Source organism: Somniosus microcephalus, chromosome 9, assembly GCF_052327205.1.
Source record: "Somniosus microcephalus isolate GS21.2 chromosome 9, FLI_Smic_1.0, whole genome shotgun sequence".
NCBI lineage: Eukaryota > Metazoa > Chordata > Chondrichthyes > Squaliformes > Somniosidae > Somniosus > Somniosus microcephalus.
In genome coordinates, this window is record NC_140995.1 from 69,220,120 (window position 1) to 69,235,812 (window position 15,693).

Sequence of the window (15,693 nt, forward strand, 5' to 3'; positions counted from 1 at the left end):
ATCCCCATGTCCCTTGATTCCCTCAGTCCAAAAATCTATCGATCTCAGCCTTGAATATACTCATCGACTGAGCATCCTCACTCCTTTGGGGTAGAGAATTCCAAAGATTCACCACCCTCTGTGTGAAGAAATTTCTCCTCATCTCAGTCTAAAATGGCCAACCCCTTATCCTGAAATTATGACCCCTAGTTCTAGACTCTCCAGCCAGGGGAAACATGAAGGGTAGATACATAGAAACATCAAAGATAGGAGCAGGAGTAGGCCATTCGGCTTCTCGAGCCTGCTCTGCCATTCAATGAGATCATGGCTAATCATCCAAACTCAGTACCCTGTCCCTGCCTTCTCCCCATATCCCTTGATCCCTTTAGCCTTAAGAAATATATCTAACTCCTTCTTGAATATATTTAATGAATTGGCCTCAACTGCCTTCTGTGGTAGAGAATTCCACAGGTTCACCACTCTCTGGGTGAAGAAATTCCTCCTCATCTCAGTCCTAAATGGCTTACCCCTTATCCTTAGACTGTGATCCCTGGTTCGGGACTCCCCCGCCATCAGGAACATCCTTCCTGCATCTAGTCTGTCTAGTCCTGTTAGAATTTTCTAAGTTTCAATGAGATCCCCTCTCATTCTTCTAAACTCCAGCGAGTATAAGCCCAATCGACCCAATCTCTCCTCATACGTCATTCCTGCCATCCCAGGTATCGGTCTGGTGAATCTTCGCTGCACTCCCTCCATGGCAAGATAAGGTGACCAAAACTGCACACAATATTCAAGGTGTGGTCTCACCAAGGCCTTGTACAACTGCAGCAAGACACCCTTGTTCCTGTACTCGAACCCTCTTGCTACGAAGGCCAACATACCATTTGCTAATAAGGAACATCGAGCGAAGAGCTGTGCTTTTCTGATAAATGTTTTGCTGTGTGGTCAAACCTAGCACAATGGAACCTGTTCTGAAACAGAAAGTGTTGCCCAACTTATAAGAACTGGGTTTTTAGTTGATGGGAAAACAGCTAACGGAAGAGCTCGCTTTATTAAGATTCCCTCCAATTCCTTTGCAGCTCCAGCCAAACAGTGCGTCAGGAAGCGGAGCCTTGGAGCACGACCCATCCTCTATCTACCTGCGTATCCCTGTAGGCGAGGCTGTGCCAGGGCCTCTGCCGCTCGGTGTGTCGGTCATCGATGCCTCGGTTGCCCTCTTCGGTGTGGTGTTTCCTCACGTCTCTTTCAAACACCGGTAAGTGCTTGACTTTGCCGTTTATTGAAGCAGATATTTGTGTACTTAGAGTTGGGAGTATGTAGGCTTGATGGACCAGATGGTCTTTTCCTGCCCACCAATTTCGTATTTGCGTAAATTGGAACCTACAAATGAACACCAGCCTAGATCATTTTGGCTCTTTGTGTAAGTGAAGTAGAAGGAGGCACTTCCGAGACGATGTGCTTTTAAATTTCACTTCAGACAGGGATGTCCATGGAGTACTTCCACAATTATTAGATATACGGGCCCCACCACTCGCATTGTCCACACTTAGCATGGGTGCCTCCTATATCAGGCAATTGCCGCTAACTATTTGCTAGTACCACAGGCATCAATTACAACGGTGTCAACTATTTTGGGCAGTTCACTCCCCCGTACTTTACAATGTAGTTACAAACTTCCTGTTTTTCCTTGTATCGCAGCAAAGAAGCCCTTTTAATTTTTCTAAAATTTGCACTGATTCATTCACAAATCCCCAGTGGACATTTGGCAGCACTTCCTACTAATTGTATTGTGCAAGGTGTCTGGCAGTTCTAATGGCTCTGTCGAAGCCTGGGTCTGCACATTGTCAATGGTAGGTTCATAGGAGACCTCCTAGGAAGATCGACCTATTGCTCACCTCTTGGCTGCAGCACCGTAGACTATATGATTACGGATTTGGACCCATCCTCTTTCAGAGCATTCACAGTCAAACCACAAACAACACTGTCAGATCACAGTCAAATTACTATGTATCTTAAAAAGACAGAAACAAACAACACAGAAACACAACCCAGTAAACTGTACAACACCAAAAAATCGTACAGATGGGCCAAAAGCGACACGGAAAAATACCAGAAAGCAATTAGCAATGAATCAACTCAAGCTCTCTTGGGCACCTTTCTGGATAACATATACACTCACAATAAAGAAGGCGTAAACCGGGCAGTGAATAACCTAAACAATATTTTTGACAATTTGGCAACAAGGTCAAACTTGAAAGCTCGCAAGAACAAACCCAAAACAAAAAACTATGAAAAATGGTTTGACCCAGATTGCCATAACATGAGGAAAAAACTTAGAAAAATATCAAACCAAAAACAGACATCCAGAAAACGAGGAATTACGCCTTACTTATTGTCAGACACTAACACAATACAGAAACACACTCAGAACCAAAAAAGAGCAATATATTAAGAATACACTCAGCTCCATTGAGGAATCCATTGATTCCAATTGTTTCTGGGACAACTGGAATACATTACACAAAAAACAACACGACGAATTGGCCATTCAAAATGGAGACACATGGGAAAACCACTTTGAAAAATTATACCAGAAACACACACTAAGACCAGAGCAACACCAAATATGCAAAAAACTGGAAAAGCTCGAAATGGCCATAAAAGATAACCAAAACCCGCTAGACTCCATAATAACAGAAAAAGAACTTTTGGAAAAACTCAAGGACCTGCGAACAGGAAAAGCTTGCGGGGCAGACGGCATACTAAGCGAGATGATTAAACACACAGACGATAAAATGAAACTGGCTATCCTAAAACTCTTCAACTTGGTTCTGAGTGTCGGTTACTTCCCTGATATCTGGAACAAAGGACTCATAACGCCCATATACAAAAGTGGGGACAAAGTCGACCCAAATAACTATCGAGGCATCTGTGTAAACAGTAACCTGGGGAAGGTATTCTGTAGCATCATAAACAAAAGACTTATAAACTTCCTTGAGGAGCACAATGTCTTGAGTAAAAGCCAAATCGGATTCCTGCCAAACTATAGAACATCAGATCATATCTTTACCCTACAGACCCTAATTGACAAACACGTTCATCAAAACAAAAGCAAAATCTACTCATGCTTTATAGATTTCCAGAAGGCTTTCGACTCCATCTGGCATGACGGTTTATTCCTGAAACTTATCGAAAGCGGGGTAGGGGGAAAAACATATGATGTAATTAAATCAATGTGTACAAACAACAAATGTGCAGTTAAAATTGGAGACAAACAAACAAAATACTTCCCACAGGGGCGGGGGGGTGACATAGGGCTCGCCAATCTCACCGACACTCTTTAATATTTACATAAATGAATTGGCAAAACTACTTGAACAATCTACAGCACCCGGCCTCACCCTATATGAATCCAAGGTTAAATTCCTCCTCTATGCAGACGACCTGGTTCTGCTGTCACCAACTAAGGAGGGTCTACAGCAGAACCTAGATCTGCTGGAGTCGTACTGCCAGACTTGGGCCCTGACAATAAATCCCAAAAAAACCAAAGTCCTTGTGTTCCAGCAAAGATCCAGACATCAGGGACCCAAAATAAATTTCACACTAGGAACAACCAAAATAGAACAAACCACTAACTACACATACTTGGGCTTAAAAATCAGTTCTACGGGAAATTTCAAACTGGCTGTGAATGAACTGAAAGAGAAAGCAAGAAGGGCTTTCTATGCCATTAAAAAATCAATCCAAATAGAAATCCCAATTAGCATTTGGCTCAAAATTTTCAAATCAGGCATTGAACCAATTGCACTCTATGGCAGTGAGGTGTGGGGACCGCTAACACAACAAGAATTTGCAAAATGGGACAAACGCCCAATTGAGACCCTACATGCAGAATTCTGTAAAAGTATCCTCCGGACTCAAAGGAAAACCGTAAACAATGCATGCAGGGCAGAACTAGGCCAATATCCACTAATAATCACTATCTAAAAAAGAGCCACCGAATTTTGGAAACACCTAGAAATGAGCAACCCCCAATGCTACCATTACGAAGCCCTGAAATGCCAAGAGAGGACCATAAAGAAGAATACCCTCAGTCAACTAGTCCTGGGACTCAGTGAAGTAACTAATAACACTACTAACAAATAACCAGCCCCAGGACAGTGACAGCGTAACACAAAGAATTCGACCCAACACAATCGTCGCTAAGCAAAAGGAAAAATATCTGTCATATTGGGCAGAAACAACAAAAACCCAAAGCAAACTCAATTGCTACTTGGCCCTAAACAGACAATACAACATAGCTGATTACCTGACCATAGTAAAGGATAGCAAACTGAGAAAAACCTTGACAATGTACAGACTTAGTGAACATAGCCTGGCGATCGAAAAAGGTAGACACAGACAGACCCGGCTACCAAGAGAGGACAGGATATGCTCTCACTGCAGTCAGGGAGTGGTGGAGACAGAGATGCACTTCCTCACAGCTTGTAGAAAATATCAGGGCATAAGGGAGAATTTCTACCCAAAATTCACAAAAATATGCCAAGAATTCAGAAATTTGAACGACGACCAAAAACTCCCATACCTACTAGGGGAAGAGAGAAATTGCGTAACACTAACGGCACACTATGTTACAGCTTGCCATAAACCGAGGGACAACCACTAAATATAAGAAAAGAGTATATATAAATTATATGAAAGTATATTTATACACTCAGGGATATATCTGTTTATACACTGTATGGATAGATCTGTATTTTTGTGAACAAACGTGAATGTTTTCCGATGCTTTGGCAACATAAGATGTAACTTGTCATCATGCCAATAAAGCGATTTGAATTGAATTGAATTGAAAAATTGTGGGTCCTACTCCTGGAAATAGGCACAAGTAACTTAATGAATAACTATTATTGTAGCAATATACATCGCCCCACCCCTACAATCTGATCAGAGGAAGGTCAGCACAATGATTTATTGTTTAAATAAGTAATTATATCGCCGTCTTCACTCCTTGCTAGATAGCTAAGCTGCAGCAATCATGCACTTGCGTTAAGCTGCTGGTTTTTTTCTGTTATTGATATATAATTATCTTTGGTTGTAAGTCCCCTGCTTTGAGTTGGAAAGAGGCAGGAGTTCACACAGTCAAGGATGAGACTATGTCTCCATGGGTCAGTGCAAATCCCATTCACTCCAGTATTTACAGATTGGTGGTGTTTTGGGAATGAGGGGGTGTAAACACCCAATAGAAAGGTGCTCCCAGAGTTTATTTTGCGTCTAAGTGTATTGATTGTTGGGAGAAATGGCACGGTATTTCCTCTCTGGAGCTGTTGGGGGTGGGGCGCAAGTGGGAGAATGCACGTGGGACATATAGAGAAGCGGGGTAGCAAAGTGCTGCCTTTTTATTCAGATTAAAATCCAATGTGGAGCATATCGAGCACCAAACAGGTGACTACAAACTGTGATGAGTGCCTACAGCAGCCTGCTGGAGCTGTGGTACCCCTTTGCTGGCGTTACATTCACTGGGATGGGTTCCTATAGCAGGCTGCTGGCGTTACACTCACTGGGATGGGTTGCTATAACAGGCTGCTGGAGTTGTGGTGACCCTTTGCTGGCGTTACACTCACTGGGTTGGGTTCCTACAGCAGGCTGCTGGAGATGGTGACCCTATGCTGCATTTAAGGTCATGGGCACCTTGTTGCGTTGGGGAACAATTGTCCTCTTGTAATAGGTGTGCAGATTATCTGGCACATCAGCCTCCAACATGGGGAGAAGAGCTGTGTCACCGTGCTGAGCTGGTCTGATCACCTAATAGGATAGAAATTAGTGCCTGGGAGTTACGACAAAGATTGCTGCTGAGGAAGAACCTGCATTTATATCACACCTTATCGCATCTTCAGGACATCCTAAAGTGCTTCACAGCCATTGAATGACTTGTTAGACGAGCAAACTTTGGGGATGTTTTCAAGATTATGAAGAGAATTGACACAATTGTCCCTGGTAAGTTGTTCAGTGTGGTGATGGGTAAAAACAAGGTAATTACAATAAGAAAAGAAATCAAATGGAATTTCAGCCAAAGGGTAATTGAGATGTGCTGTAAATGACCAGCAACAGCATTAAAGCAGACAACACAAATGGATACAAGAGAATAAGACAGGTCTCTGGGGAGAGAGGTGTTGAGGGCCTGTTGAGAAGATGGCTGAATGGGCTCGATGTGTGAAACGTTTGAGCCGAAAGCCCAGACATGTTACCCATGATCAAAAGGCTGATTTGTGTTGTGATGGAGATCTGATATCCCAGCTTCAAGAGTGCAGTGAAGAATGCTCTACTGGAAGGATTGGTCTATAACATTGCAGAGAGGCAGGGAATGCAGAAACACAGGAGGATACTAGGAGGTTAAGAAAAGACGGTGAGGGCAGGAGGAACAAACTGGGATGGTTCCTGTTTTTGTGCTTTTTATTGCCCCTCTTCATTTCTATATCACACGTCCTCACCTGATGATCTGGACAGGTGAGCCATCACCCTCCACCCCCAAATGCCACGGTCACTAAGCGAGGACATGTGCAGGTCTGGTCTGCAGCGACCACAAATTTGCGTGTGGTTTTTTTAAGCCTCCCTGTTGTGTTAGGACTGAGATTGGAAACTTGGTGAAACCGACCATCGTAAACTTGCATCCTTACCAATTGCAGGTGCTGTGCTGTATTCTAGCAGTGGCCCTAGGCCAATGCTAGCTGTGGTTAAATAATCCTTTCAGAGCTATAAAACCACTGGAATCTCTTTCATTTAGAGCACTGTTCATTTGTTTGTTTTAAATTCACCTGTAACTTTAAGACACGAGTCCCAAAGGTGCCACTTGTGATAAGTTGCTGTGCTTCCACAGGCTCCAGATGTTGGATCATTTTGCTGAATGCATCAAGCAGGCGAAGGGGGTACGGCAGCAGGCCGTACAGATTAACATCTTCACCGCTGTGCTCAGCGCACTGAAGGTAGGGTTCTTTCATCGGGGCCCATACAAGCTTGGAAAGAATGTCCCCATATGATATATTTGTCAGAGTTTAAGTAGAAAGAAAGAACTTGCATTTATATAGCGCCTTTCACAACCTTAGGACGTCCCAAAGTGCTTTACAGCCAATGAAATGTTGTAATGTAGGAAATGCGGCAACCAATTTGCGGACAGCAAGATCCCACGAAGACGGCATCTCCAACAGTGCAGCACTCCCTCAGCACTGCACTGGGAGTGTCAGCCTGGATTATGTACTCATGTCTCTGGAATGGGGCTTGAACCCACAACTTTTTGACTCTAAGGCATGAGTGCTACCCACTAAGCCACGGCTGACACCTGACTGATTCCCAACACGAGCCTACACTTGGAGTTCAGTGCAGAGTGTGCACGATTAGGATATTTCTACAGTACCCCTGTGGGACTTTTCATACATCGCAAGTCCGCTTTTATTATAATGACGATCACTGACGGATGTACTGTAATAATCTTTTCCTGCCCTGTACATTTCTATCAATGAAAGTGAAGCAGCAGAGAGCACCGTTGCTGAAGGTGTCCTTCTCCTTTTCAGGGTCTAGCGGAGAACAAGAGTACCCTGGGCCCTGATGAGGTGCGGAAGTCTGCTCTAGCGCTGGTTATGGGTGCTCTTGACAACCCCAATCCAATTTTGCGATGTGCCGCTGGTGAAGCTCTGGGGAGGATGGCGCAAGTGGTTGGAGAGGCCACTTTCATAGCCAGGATGGCCCAGCACAGTTTTGACAAGTATGACTTGATATGGCAGTGGGGCTTCAGTTATTGTCATTCCAAGTGTCTTGTTCCTTTTGCTCCTCTCCCACCTAACCTTACAGTTCCTTTCAACAGACCCCTTTATTTTTCATCATTCATTGTCACTGTTTTACATAGAATTATATTAGATAGAATGCACAGAAACAGGCCATTCGGCTCAACTGCTCCATGCTGGTTTTTATGATCTACCTGAGCCTCCTCTCGCCCTACTTCATCTCACCCTATCAGCATTACCTTCTATTCCTTTCTCCCTCATGTTCTTATCTAGCTTCTCCTTAAATGCATCTATGCTATTTGCCTCAACTACTCCTTATGGTAGCGAGTTCCATATTCTCGCCACTCTCTGGGTAAAGAAGTTTCTCCTGAATTCCCTATTGGATTTACTAGTGACTGTCTAAAATTTATGACCCCTAGTTTTGGACTCCCCCACAAGTGGAAACATTATTCTACCTCTTTCGTCCTCCACTTTCCTCACTCTTTCCCCCACCCCTCTCCGTTCCAGGTAGGAATCGCTACAAAAGTCCCCTGAATAGGATATATTTATTCTCATTATCAATGGCCGGTTATTGCTGGTTCTTTCAAGACACCTGTGACTTGCTAGAAACTGAATTTAAAAGGTAAAGCACTGGCATATAGATTGCCCAAGAGCACCACTGGTGCGTGTTTGGAATTGAACAAAAATACTGGAACATATTCATTCAGAACAACAACTTGCATCTATATAGCACCTTTAACACATTAAAACATCCCAAGGCGCTTCACAAGAGTGTTATCAAATAAAATTTGACACCAAGCCACATAAGGTATATGGACATGTGACCAAAAGCCTGGTCAAAGAGGTATTAAGGAACATCTTAAAGGAGGATTGAGAGACGGAGTGGTTTAGAGAGGAATTCCAGAGCTTGGGGCGTTGTCAGCTGAAGGCATGGCCAAATGTAAGAAGTCACACAACACCAGGTTATAGTCCAACAGCTTTATTTGAAATCACAAGCTTTCGGAGCGCTGCTCCTTCGTCAGGTGAAGTGGAGAAATGCATAAAGACACAGCTTATATCGTCAGAGAATCATGTCAGATGTTTACAGGTAATCTTGCCAACTGCCATTTATCACACCTCGGCAGAGAGATAATCACAGCAATCAAAGGTGTGAATGGTGTCCAAACAGGTCAGTCAGGAAAACATTACATCAAAGAACAATGAGGTGGGGTCACAAAGGGTCAAATATTGCAGATGCTGGGGTCTGTATGAAAAACAAAAAAACAGACAAAAAACATTTTTTTTTTTTTTTTTGCTGGAAATCACAGCAGGTCCGGCCGCATCTGTGTAGAGAGAACAAGCCAATGTCGACTCGAGTCTGGATGACCCTGCGTCAGGTGGGGTTACATGTAGTCCCACCTGACGCAGGGTCATCCAGACACGAGTCGACATTGGCTTGTTCTCTCTACACAGATGCGGCCGGACCTACTGTGATTTCCAGCAAAAAAAAATAAAAATGTTTTTTGTCTTTTTTTGTTTTTCATACAGACCCCAGCATCTGCAATATTTGACCCCTTGTGACCCCACCTCATTATTCTTTGATGTAATGTTTTCCTGACTGACCTGTTTGGACACCATTCACACCTTTGATTGCTGTGATTATCTCTCTGCCGAGGTGTGATAAATGGCAGTTGGCAAGATTACCTGTAAACATCTGACATGATTCTCTGACGATATAAGCTGTGTCTTTATGCATTTCTCCACTTCACCTGACGAAGGAGCAGCGCTCCGAAAGCTTGTGATTTCAAATAAAGCTGTTGGACTATAACCTGGTGTTGTGTGACTTCTTACATTTGTCCACCCCAGTCCAACTCCGGCATCTCCACACGAAGGCATGGCCGCCAGTGGTGGAGTGATGAAAATCGGGGATGCGTAAGAGACCAGAATTGGAGGAACCCAGTGATCTCGGAGGTTTGTAGGGCTGGAGGAGGTTACAGAGATCAGGAAGGGCGAGGCCATGAAGGGATTTGAACACACGGATGAGAATTTTAAAATTGAGGCGTTGTCAGACCGGGAGCCAATGTAGGTCAGCGAGCACGGGGTGGACGACAAAAACATAATTTATGCGCTAAGCTGCAATGGTAACATCATTTATGGGAAGTATTCTCAAAGCCACTGCACAATTGCAGTAATAATCACCGTAAAAACAACTTGCTTATTTCATTTGGATTTTATCTATCACCTTGATGCCTGTGTCCGAGTCCATTGGCAGTAAATAGTTCGGTTGAAAGGCTTTTTGAGGTTTTTTTCCTTGAGTATAAAAGATTAAGTGGTGAACTAATTGAGGTGTTTAAGATGATTAAAGAATTTGCTAGGATAGATAGAGAGAAACTGTCTCTGGTGGGGGAGTCCAGAACAAGAGCACCAGAATAACCTTAAAATTAGAGATAGGCAGTTCAGGGGTGATGTCAGGAAGCACTTCTTCACACAAAGGCTAGTGGAAATCTGGAACACTTCTCAAAAAAGCTGTTGAGGCTGGGGGTCAATTGGAGCTTTCAAAACTGAGATTGATAGATTTTTGTTAGGCAAGGGTATTAAGGGTTACGGAACCAAGAGGGGTAGATGGAGTTTGAAATACAGATCAGCCCTGATCTAATTGAATGACAGAACAGGCACGAGGGGCTGAATGGCCTCCTCCTGTTCCTATGCTCCTTTAAAACAAGGCTCCATTTTGACCACTTTCTGTGTAATAATGGTCATTTGTCTCATTCCACACACATCTGTTTAAATCTTGAATCCAGTACCCCCACTGCGTAAACAGGAACTCTCTTCATATTGTTAGTACAGTCTTACTGAGGACAGGCAATAGCTGGACAATACAGTTCTGGTCTGAATGAACCAGCTTCATTTAAGAACTCGGCAATTTCTGCGTTCTGCTATGTGTAGTTATTAGGTCTGTCGGAGTGTGTTTCCTAATGGCTTTCTATTTTGATAGACTGAAATCTGCTCGAGATGTGGTGTCTAGGACAGGTCACTCACTTGCCCTTGGCTGCCTTCATCGATATGTTGGTGGCATAGGCTCCGGGCAGCATCTGAAGACGAGTGTCAGCATCCTTTTGGCTCTTGCACAGGATGGTACTTCCCCTGAAGTGCAGGTAAATCGTTCAGTCAAAGTCTGCGCTCCTTGTATGTTGATTCATATTGTTCAGTGGCGATGACCGGGTTGGATGTGTTTACGTCTTTCAGACCTGGGCTCTTCACTCGCTGGCTCTGATTGTGGATTCGAGTGGCCCCATGTACCGTGGATACGTGGAGCCCACACTGTCGCTCGTCCTGACGCTGCTGCTGACTGTCCCCCCGTCACACACGGAAGTGCACCAGTGTTTGGGCCGCTGTTTGGGAGCGTTAATCACCACCGTTGGACCAGAGCTTCAAGGTAGGGTGACAGGGCAAGTGGTGGGATGTGAATGGCCAGGGCATCTATTACTGGACATGGCTATGTCTAACTATCTTTTAAAAAGTCTTCCAGGAACTTGAAATGTTCCAATGCCATTAACTTGTGTGTTATTTTGCACGGCTAGCCGTCTCAGTTGTACAAAAAAGTTGGTTTCATAAATAGTAGCTGTTCACCTCATCGATGGGGCTACAAGAGGCAACTATTTAATACTGTCATTGTAGCTCAGTTAGTAGCACTCTCATGCAAGATTATCATGGATGAGTTGATTTTTAGAATACTTGTTTTAATATCTTATAATCATCAATAGCTTGGATTTATAATTTTGTGTAAGAATTAAATATAAAAGTCTGTAATCATCAATTGTATGCAATGATAACCTGAATTATATATGACATGTAACCCTTTTGCTTATAATTAAATGTCTGAGTAAGCTGTAACCAGAAAGGCTGGGGTGTGAAAGAGGATTGCTGTAGCCGAATAGGGAGGCTGTGGGTGAAAGTTGGATATAACAGTAAGGATGAGACATAGAGTGCAGCTAGCCTGGGAACCAAGGTCAGGTGTAGCTGCCACTGTTGGAATGTTACAATGCCTGCAGTGAATAAAAACATAGGCCCTTCACAGAAACAGCAAGGACACCATATCTCTACACTGGAGACGTGTTCCTTTTGTGTTGCCATAACTGCCCCATATATGAGTCTTGATGGTCAAAAAACAGGTGATGTAAGGGTGTCATCAGACTAGAACCTGAGTAAGCCAAGGTGCTGCGGACGTGGCACCTTTATGATTGGATTTTGGGTTTGGGTGTCAGCCAGTGATTGGCTCAGTAAAACTCCATAGGTTTTGAATGAGAGCAAGGGTATAAGAGGAGGTCTTAACAGCCACAAAGTGTAGAAGATTTCAGGAAAAATCAAGGAGACACCCAGGAGATGAAGAGAAGCGAGAGACAAGAGACACAGGATGCAGCTTACTCACGGTTGCACTTCTACCTAGAGGATAAGTGGTAATATAAGTCTCAATTATTTTCTGTAAGCTGCCGCTTGAATACTGTAATGTATTCAGTCTTGCTTGTGTTGAATAAAGTTAAATCACTGTCCCCAATATGGGTCAACCTTGAATCATTTGGAACCAGGGTCCCTCTGGGATCTTGTACTCCTCTGAGTCAGGAGCAATGTTCCCTCTAAACTGTGTGGCCACGCAGTAATGGGAAAGGTCCCGCGCAGGCTGCTCACCAGCTTCTGCATTGTAAATACCGTACGTTTGGAAATTTAAAGGGACCGCACACTAAAAGAAACAGGTCGCGCAGAACAAAGCGCAGCTTACAGAGAGCATTGCTCAGGAGGTTGTGGGTTCAAGTCCCACCCCAGAGACTTGAGCACAGAATCCAGACTGACACTGCCAGTGCAGTACTGAGGGAGTGATGCATTGTCAGAGGTGCCGTCTTTTGGATGAGACGTTAAACCGAGGCCCCGTCTACCCTCTCGGATGGCGCAAAAGATCCCACGGCACTATATGAAGTAGAGTGGGGAATTCTCCTATTATCCCAGCCAACCTTCCTCCCTCAATTGACACCACTAAAAACAGATTGCCTGGTTATCTATCTCATTTGCTGTCTGTGGGATTTTGCTGCGTGAATTGGCTGTCCACACTATAACAGTGACTGCACTTCAAAAATGATTCATTGGGTATGAAGCACTTTGGAACATGTTGAGGATGTGATAAGGTGCTGTATAGATGCAAGTTTTTTCTTTTATGATCCAACTTTTACCTGTTCCATTATTAAAATTGTATTGAAACAATGATCTACCTTTAGGAAAAGTTGTCACTTCTCTGTTATGAAAATTGTGTGATTTGCCGTTGGAATTTCTACCTGTGCCACTAAACAGGGTTTGATTCTTTCTAGGTAATGGAGCCTCCACATCTACAATACGCTCTTCATGCCTTGTGGGCTGTGCCATCATGCAAGACCATTCTGACTCCCTCGCCCAGGCGGCAGCCATATCTTGCCTACAGCAGCTACATATGTTTGCACCACGCCACGTCAATCTGTCCAGTCTAGTGCCCAGCCTCTGCGTAAGTGGAATTGAGAAAAATCAGTGTGGTTCGATGTAGCTGTGGTTCAGTTGGTAGCACTCTTGCCTCTGAGTCAGAAGGTGGTGGGTTAAAGTCCCACTCCAGAGACTTGAGCACGTAATCCAGGCTGACATTCCTGGTGTATTATTGAGAGAGTGCTGCACTGTCGGAGGGGCCGTCTTTCGGATAAGACGTTAAATCAAGGCCCCATCTGTCCTCTCGGGTGGACGTAGAAGATACCATGGCACTATTCAAAGGGGAGTTCTCCCCGGTGTCCTGGCCAATATTTATCTCTCATCACTAAAACTGATGAACTGGTGATTATCACATTGCTGTTTGTGGGTGCTTGCTGTGCATGTTTTTGGTTGCTGTGTTTCCTACATTACAACAGTGACTGCAACTCAAAAATACTTTATTGGCTGTAAAGCGCTTTGGGACGTTCTGAGGTCGTTAAAGGTGCTATAGAAATGCAAGTCCTTCGTTTTTACTTGAAGTTGCAGTCCAGAGTAGAATTCACACAGAATCACACAGAAACCCCACAGTGCAGATAGAGGCCATTTCGGCCCTTCGAGCCTGCACCGACACATATCCCACCCGATCCCCGTAACCCCTACACCAACACATGTCCCACCCTATCCCCGTAACACACCGTATTTAATCCCACTAACACTTAGGGTCAATTTATCATAGCCAATCAACCTAACCCGCACATCTTTGGACTGTGGGAGGAAACCGGAGCACCCGGAGGAAACCCACGCAAACACGGGGAGAATGTGCAAACTCCACACAGACAGTCGCCCGAGGCCGGATTCGAACCCGGGTCCCTGGCGCTGTGAGGCAACAGTGCTAACCACTATGCCACCGTGCTGCCCATAAAACATCTTGGACTGTTGACTTCAGGCTGCCTTTGGGCTTGGTAGTTCAAACAAGCAAGGTACGATGCAACTGAGCAACACGCGACAGCAGGTGTTCCCCTAGTAGTTTATCACACTTATGTTCAATAATCCCAGCTATTATCACTAGTTTCTGAAGTGGTTTTCTTTTCATTTAATAGTGGTGCAGGTTTTGTGGTTTGGTTTCTAATCTTCTGTCCTGTGACACAGGACCTAACCACATTGATCTTGGACCTGTGGTTGTTGCTGGTGACAGTAATGCAGGAAATCATTGATAGTGTAAGAGGTTGACTCACTATTGACAGTAGTGTCCCGTGTTACTTGGAGAACTCTAACGAGCAGGGCTTCCTGCTTCTGTGTTCCCTTAGCATTAAGTATGGTAATGGATATGATCGTGACCTCATTGTGTCTGTCATAGAAATATAGAAACATAGAAAATAGGAGCAGGAGTAGGCCATTCGGCCCCTCGAGCCTGTTCTGCCATTTAATGAGATCATGGCTGATCATCCAAATTCAGTACCCTGTCCCTGCTTTCCCCCCATATCCCTTGATCCCTGTTCTTGTACAGCAGCTACCACATGGAGTGGTTGAGGCAAATAGATTTGATGCATTTAAGAGGAAGTTAGATAAACACATTACGAAAGGATTTGATAGGGTAGATGTAGAGAAAATGTTTCCACTTGTGGGGGAGACCAAGAGGTCATAAATATAAGATAGTCACTAATAAATCCAAGCAGGAATTCAGTAGAAATTTCTTTACCCAGAGACTGGTTAGAATGTGGAACTCGCTATCACATGGAGTATTTGAGGCGAATAGCATAGATGCATTTAAGGGGAAGCTAGATAAGTACATGAGAGAGAGAAAGGAATAGAAGGATATGCTGATGGGCGTGAGATGAAGTAGGGTGGGAGGAGGTTCTTGTGGGGCATAAACGCTGGCATAGACCAGTTGGGCTGAATGGTCTCTTTCTATGCTGTAAGATTCTATGCAACAGTGAAGGATGAGTAATTTAGATTGTAAGGTTAAATGCTCAGATTCCAGATCTGCATTTAGGCAGAGTGGGCCTGTAATCCAACTAACCTGACTGCCCACAGTCCCTTCACCCTTGATGAGTTTGTAGCATAGTCACAGATTTGACTGATGGCCCCTGATACTTTTCCTGACTGACATTGGCAATAACCCTTCCGCAGGTCCACCTGTGCAGCTCTCACCTGCTGCTTCGTAGAGCAGCGGTTGCCTGCCTCCGCCAGCTCGCTCAGAGGGAAGCAGCCGAGGTGTGTGCCTACGCCATGACTCTCACACGGAGTGCCGGAGACAAGGAAAGCAGTGGCATTGGTGAGTACTTCTCAGTTTTAGAGCGGTCGGTGGAAGGGGAGGTGGAGAAGAGAGGAACTTCTCTGAGCATAGCTCAGTGCGAATATTTAATGCCAGCAATCACTGGTGACAATAGCGGGCATGTGCTTCACACTTTTGTGTTGCACTCGTCTGACCCCTTTTTTAAAAAATAAAATAGAAGGGCAGCATATGGTGAAACCA

General features: G+C 44.3%; 1 protein-coding gene across 1 annotated transcript in view; it reads left to right on the forward strand.

Annotated features, from left to right (window-relative positions):
• Positions 1-15,693, forward strand: part of heatr5b (HEAT repeat containing 5B) — a 243,401-nt gene that overhangs the window by 86,502 nt on the left and 141,206 nt on the right. Inside the window, exons 16-22 of the mRNA XM_085996729.1 lie at positions 1,059-1,234; positions 6,857-6,962; positions 7,548-7,738; positions 10,732-10,891; positions 10,983-11,172; positions 13,094-13,263; positions 15,348-15,492. Of these exons, the coding sequence (XP_085852855.1) occupies positions 1,059-1,234; positions 6,857-6,962; positions 7,548-7,738; positions 10,732-10,891; positions 10,983-11,172; positions 13,094-13,263; positions 15,348-15,492 (1,138 nt within the window). The remainder of the gene's footprint in view (positions 1-1,058; positions 1,235-6,856; positions 6,963-7,547; positions 7,739-10,731; positions 10,892-10,982; positions 11,173-13,093; positions 13,264-15,347; positions 15,493-15,693) is intronic.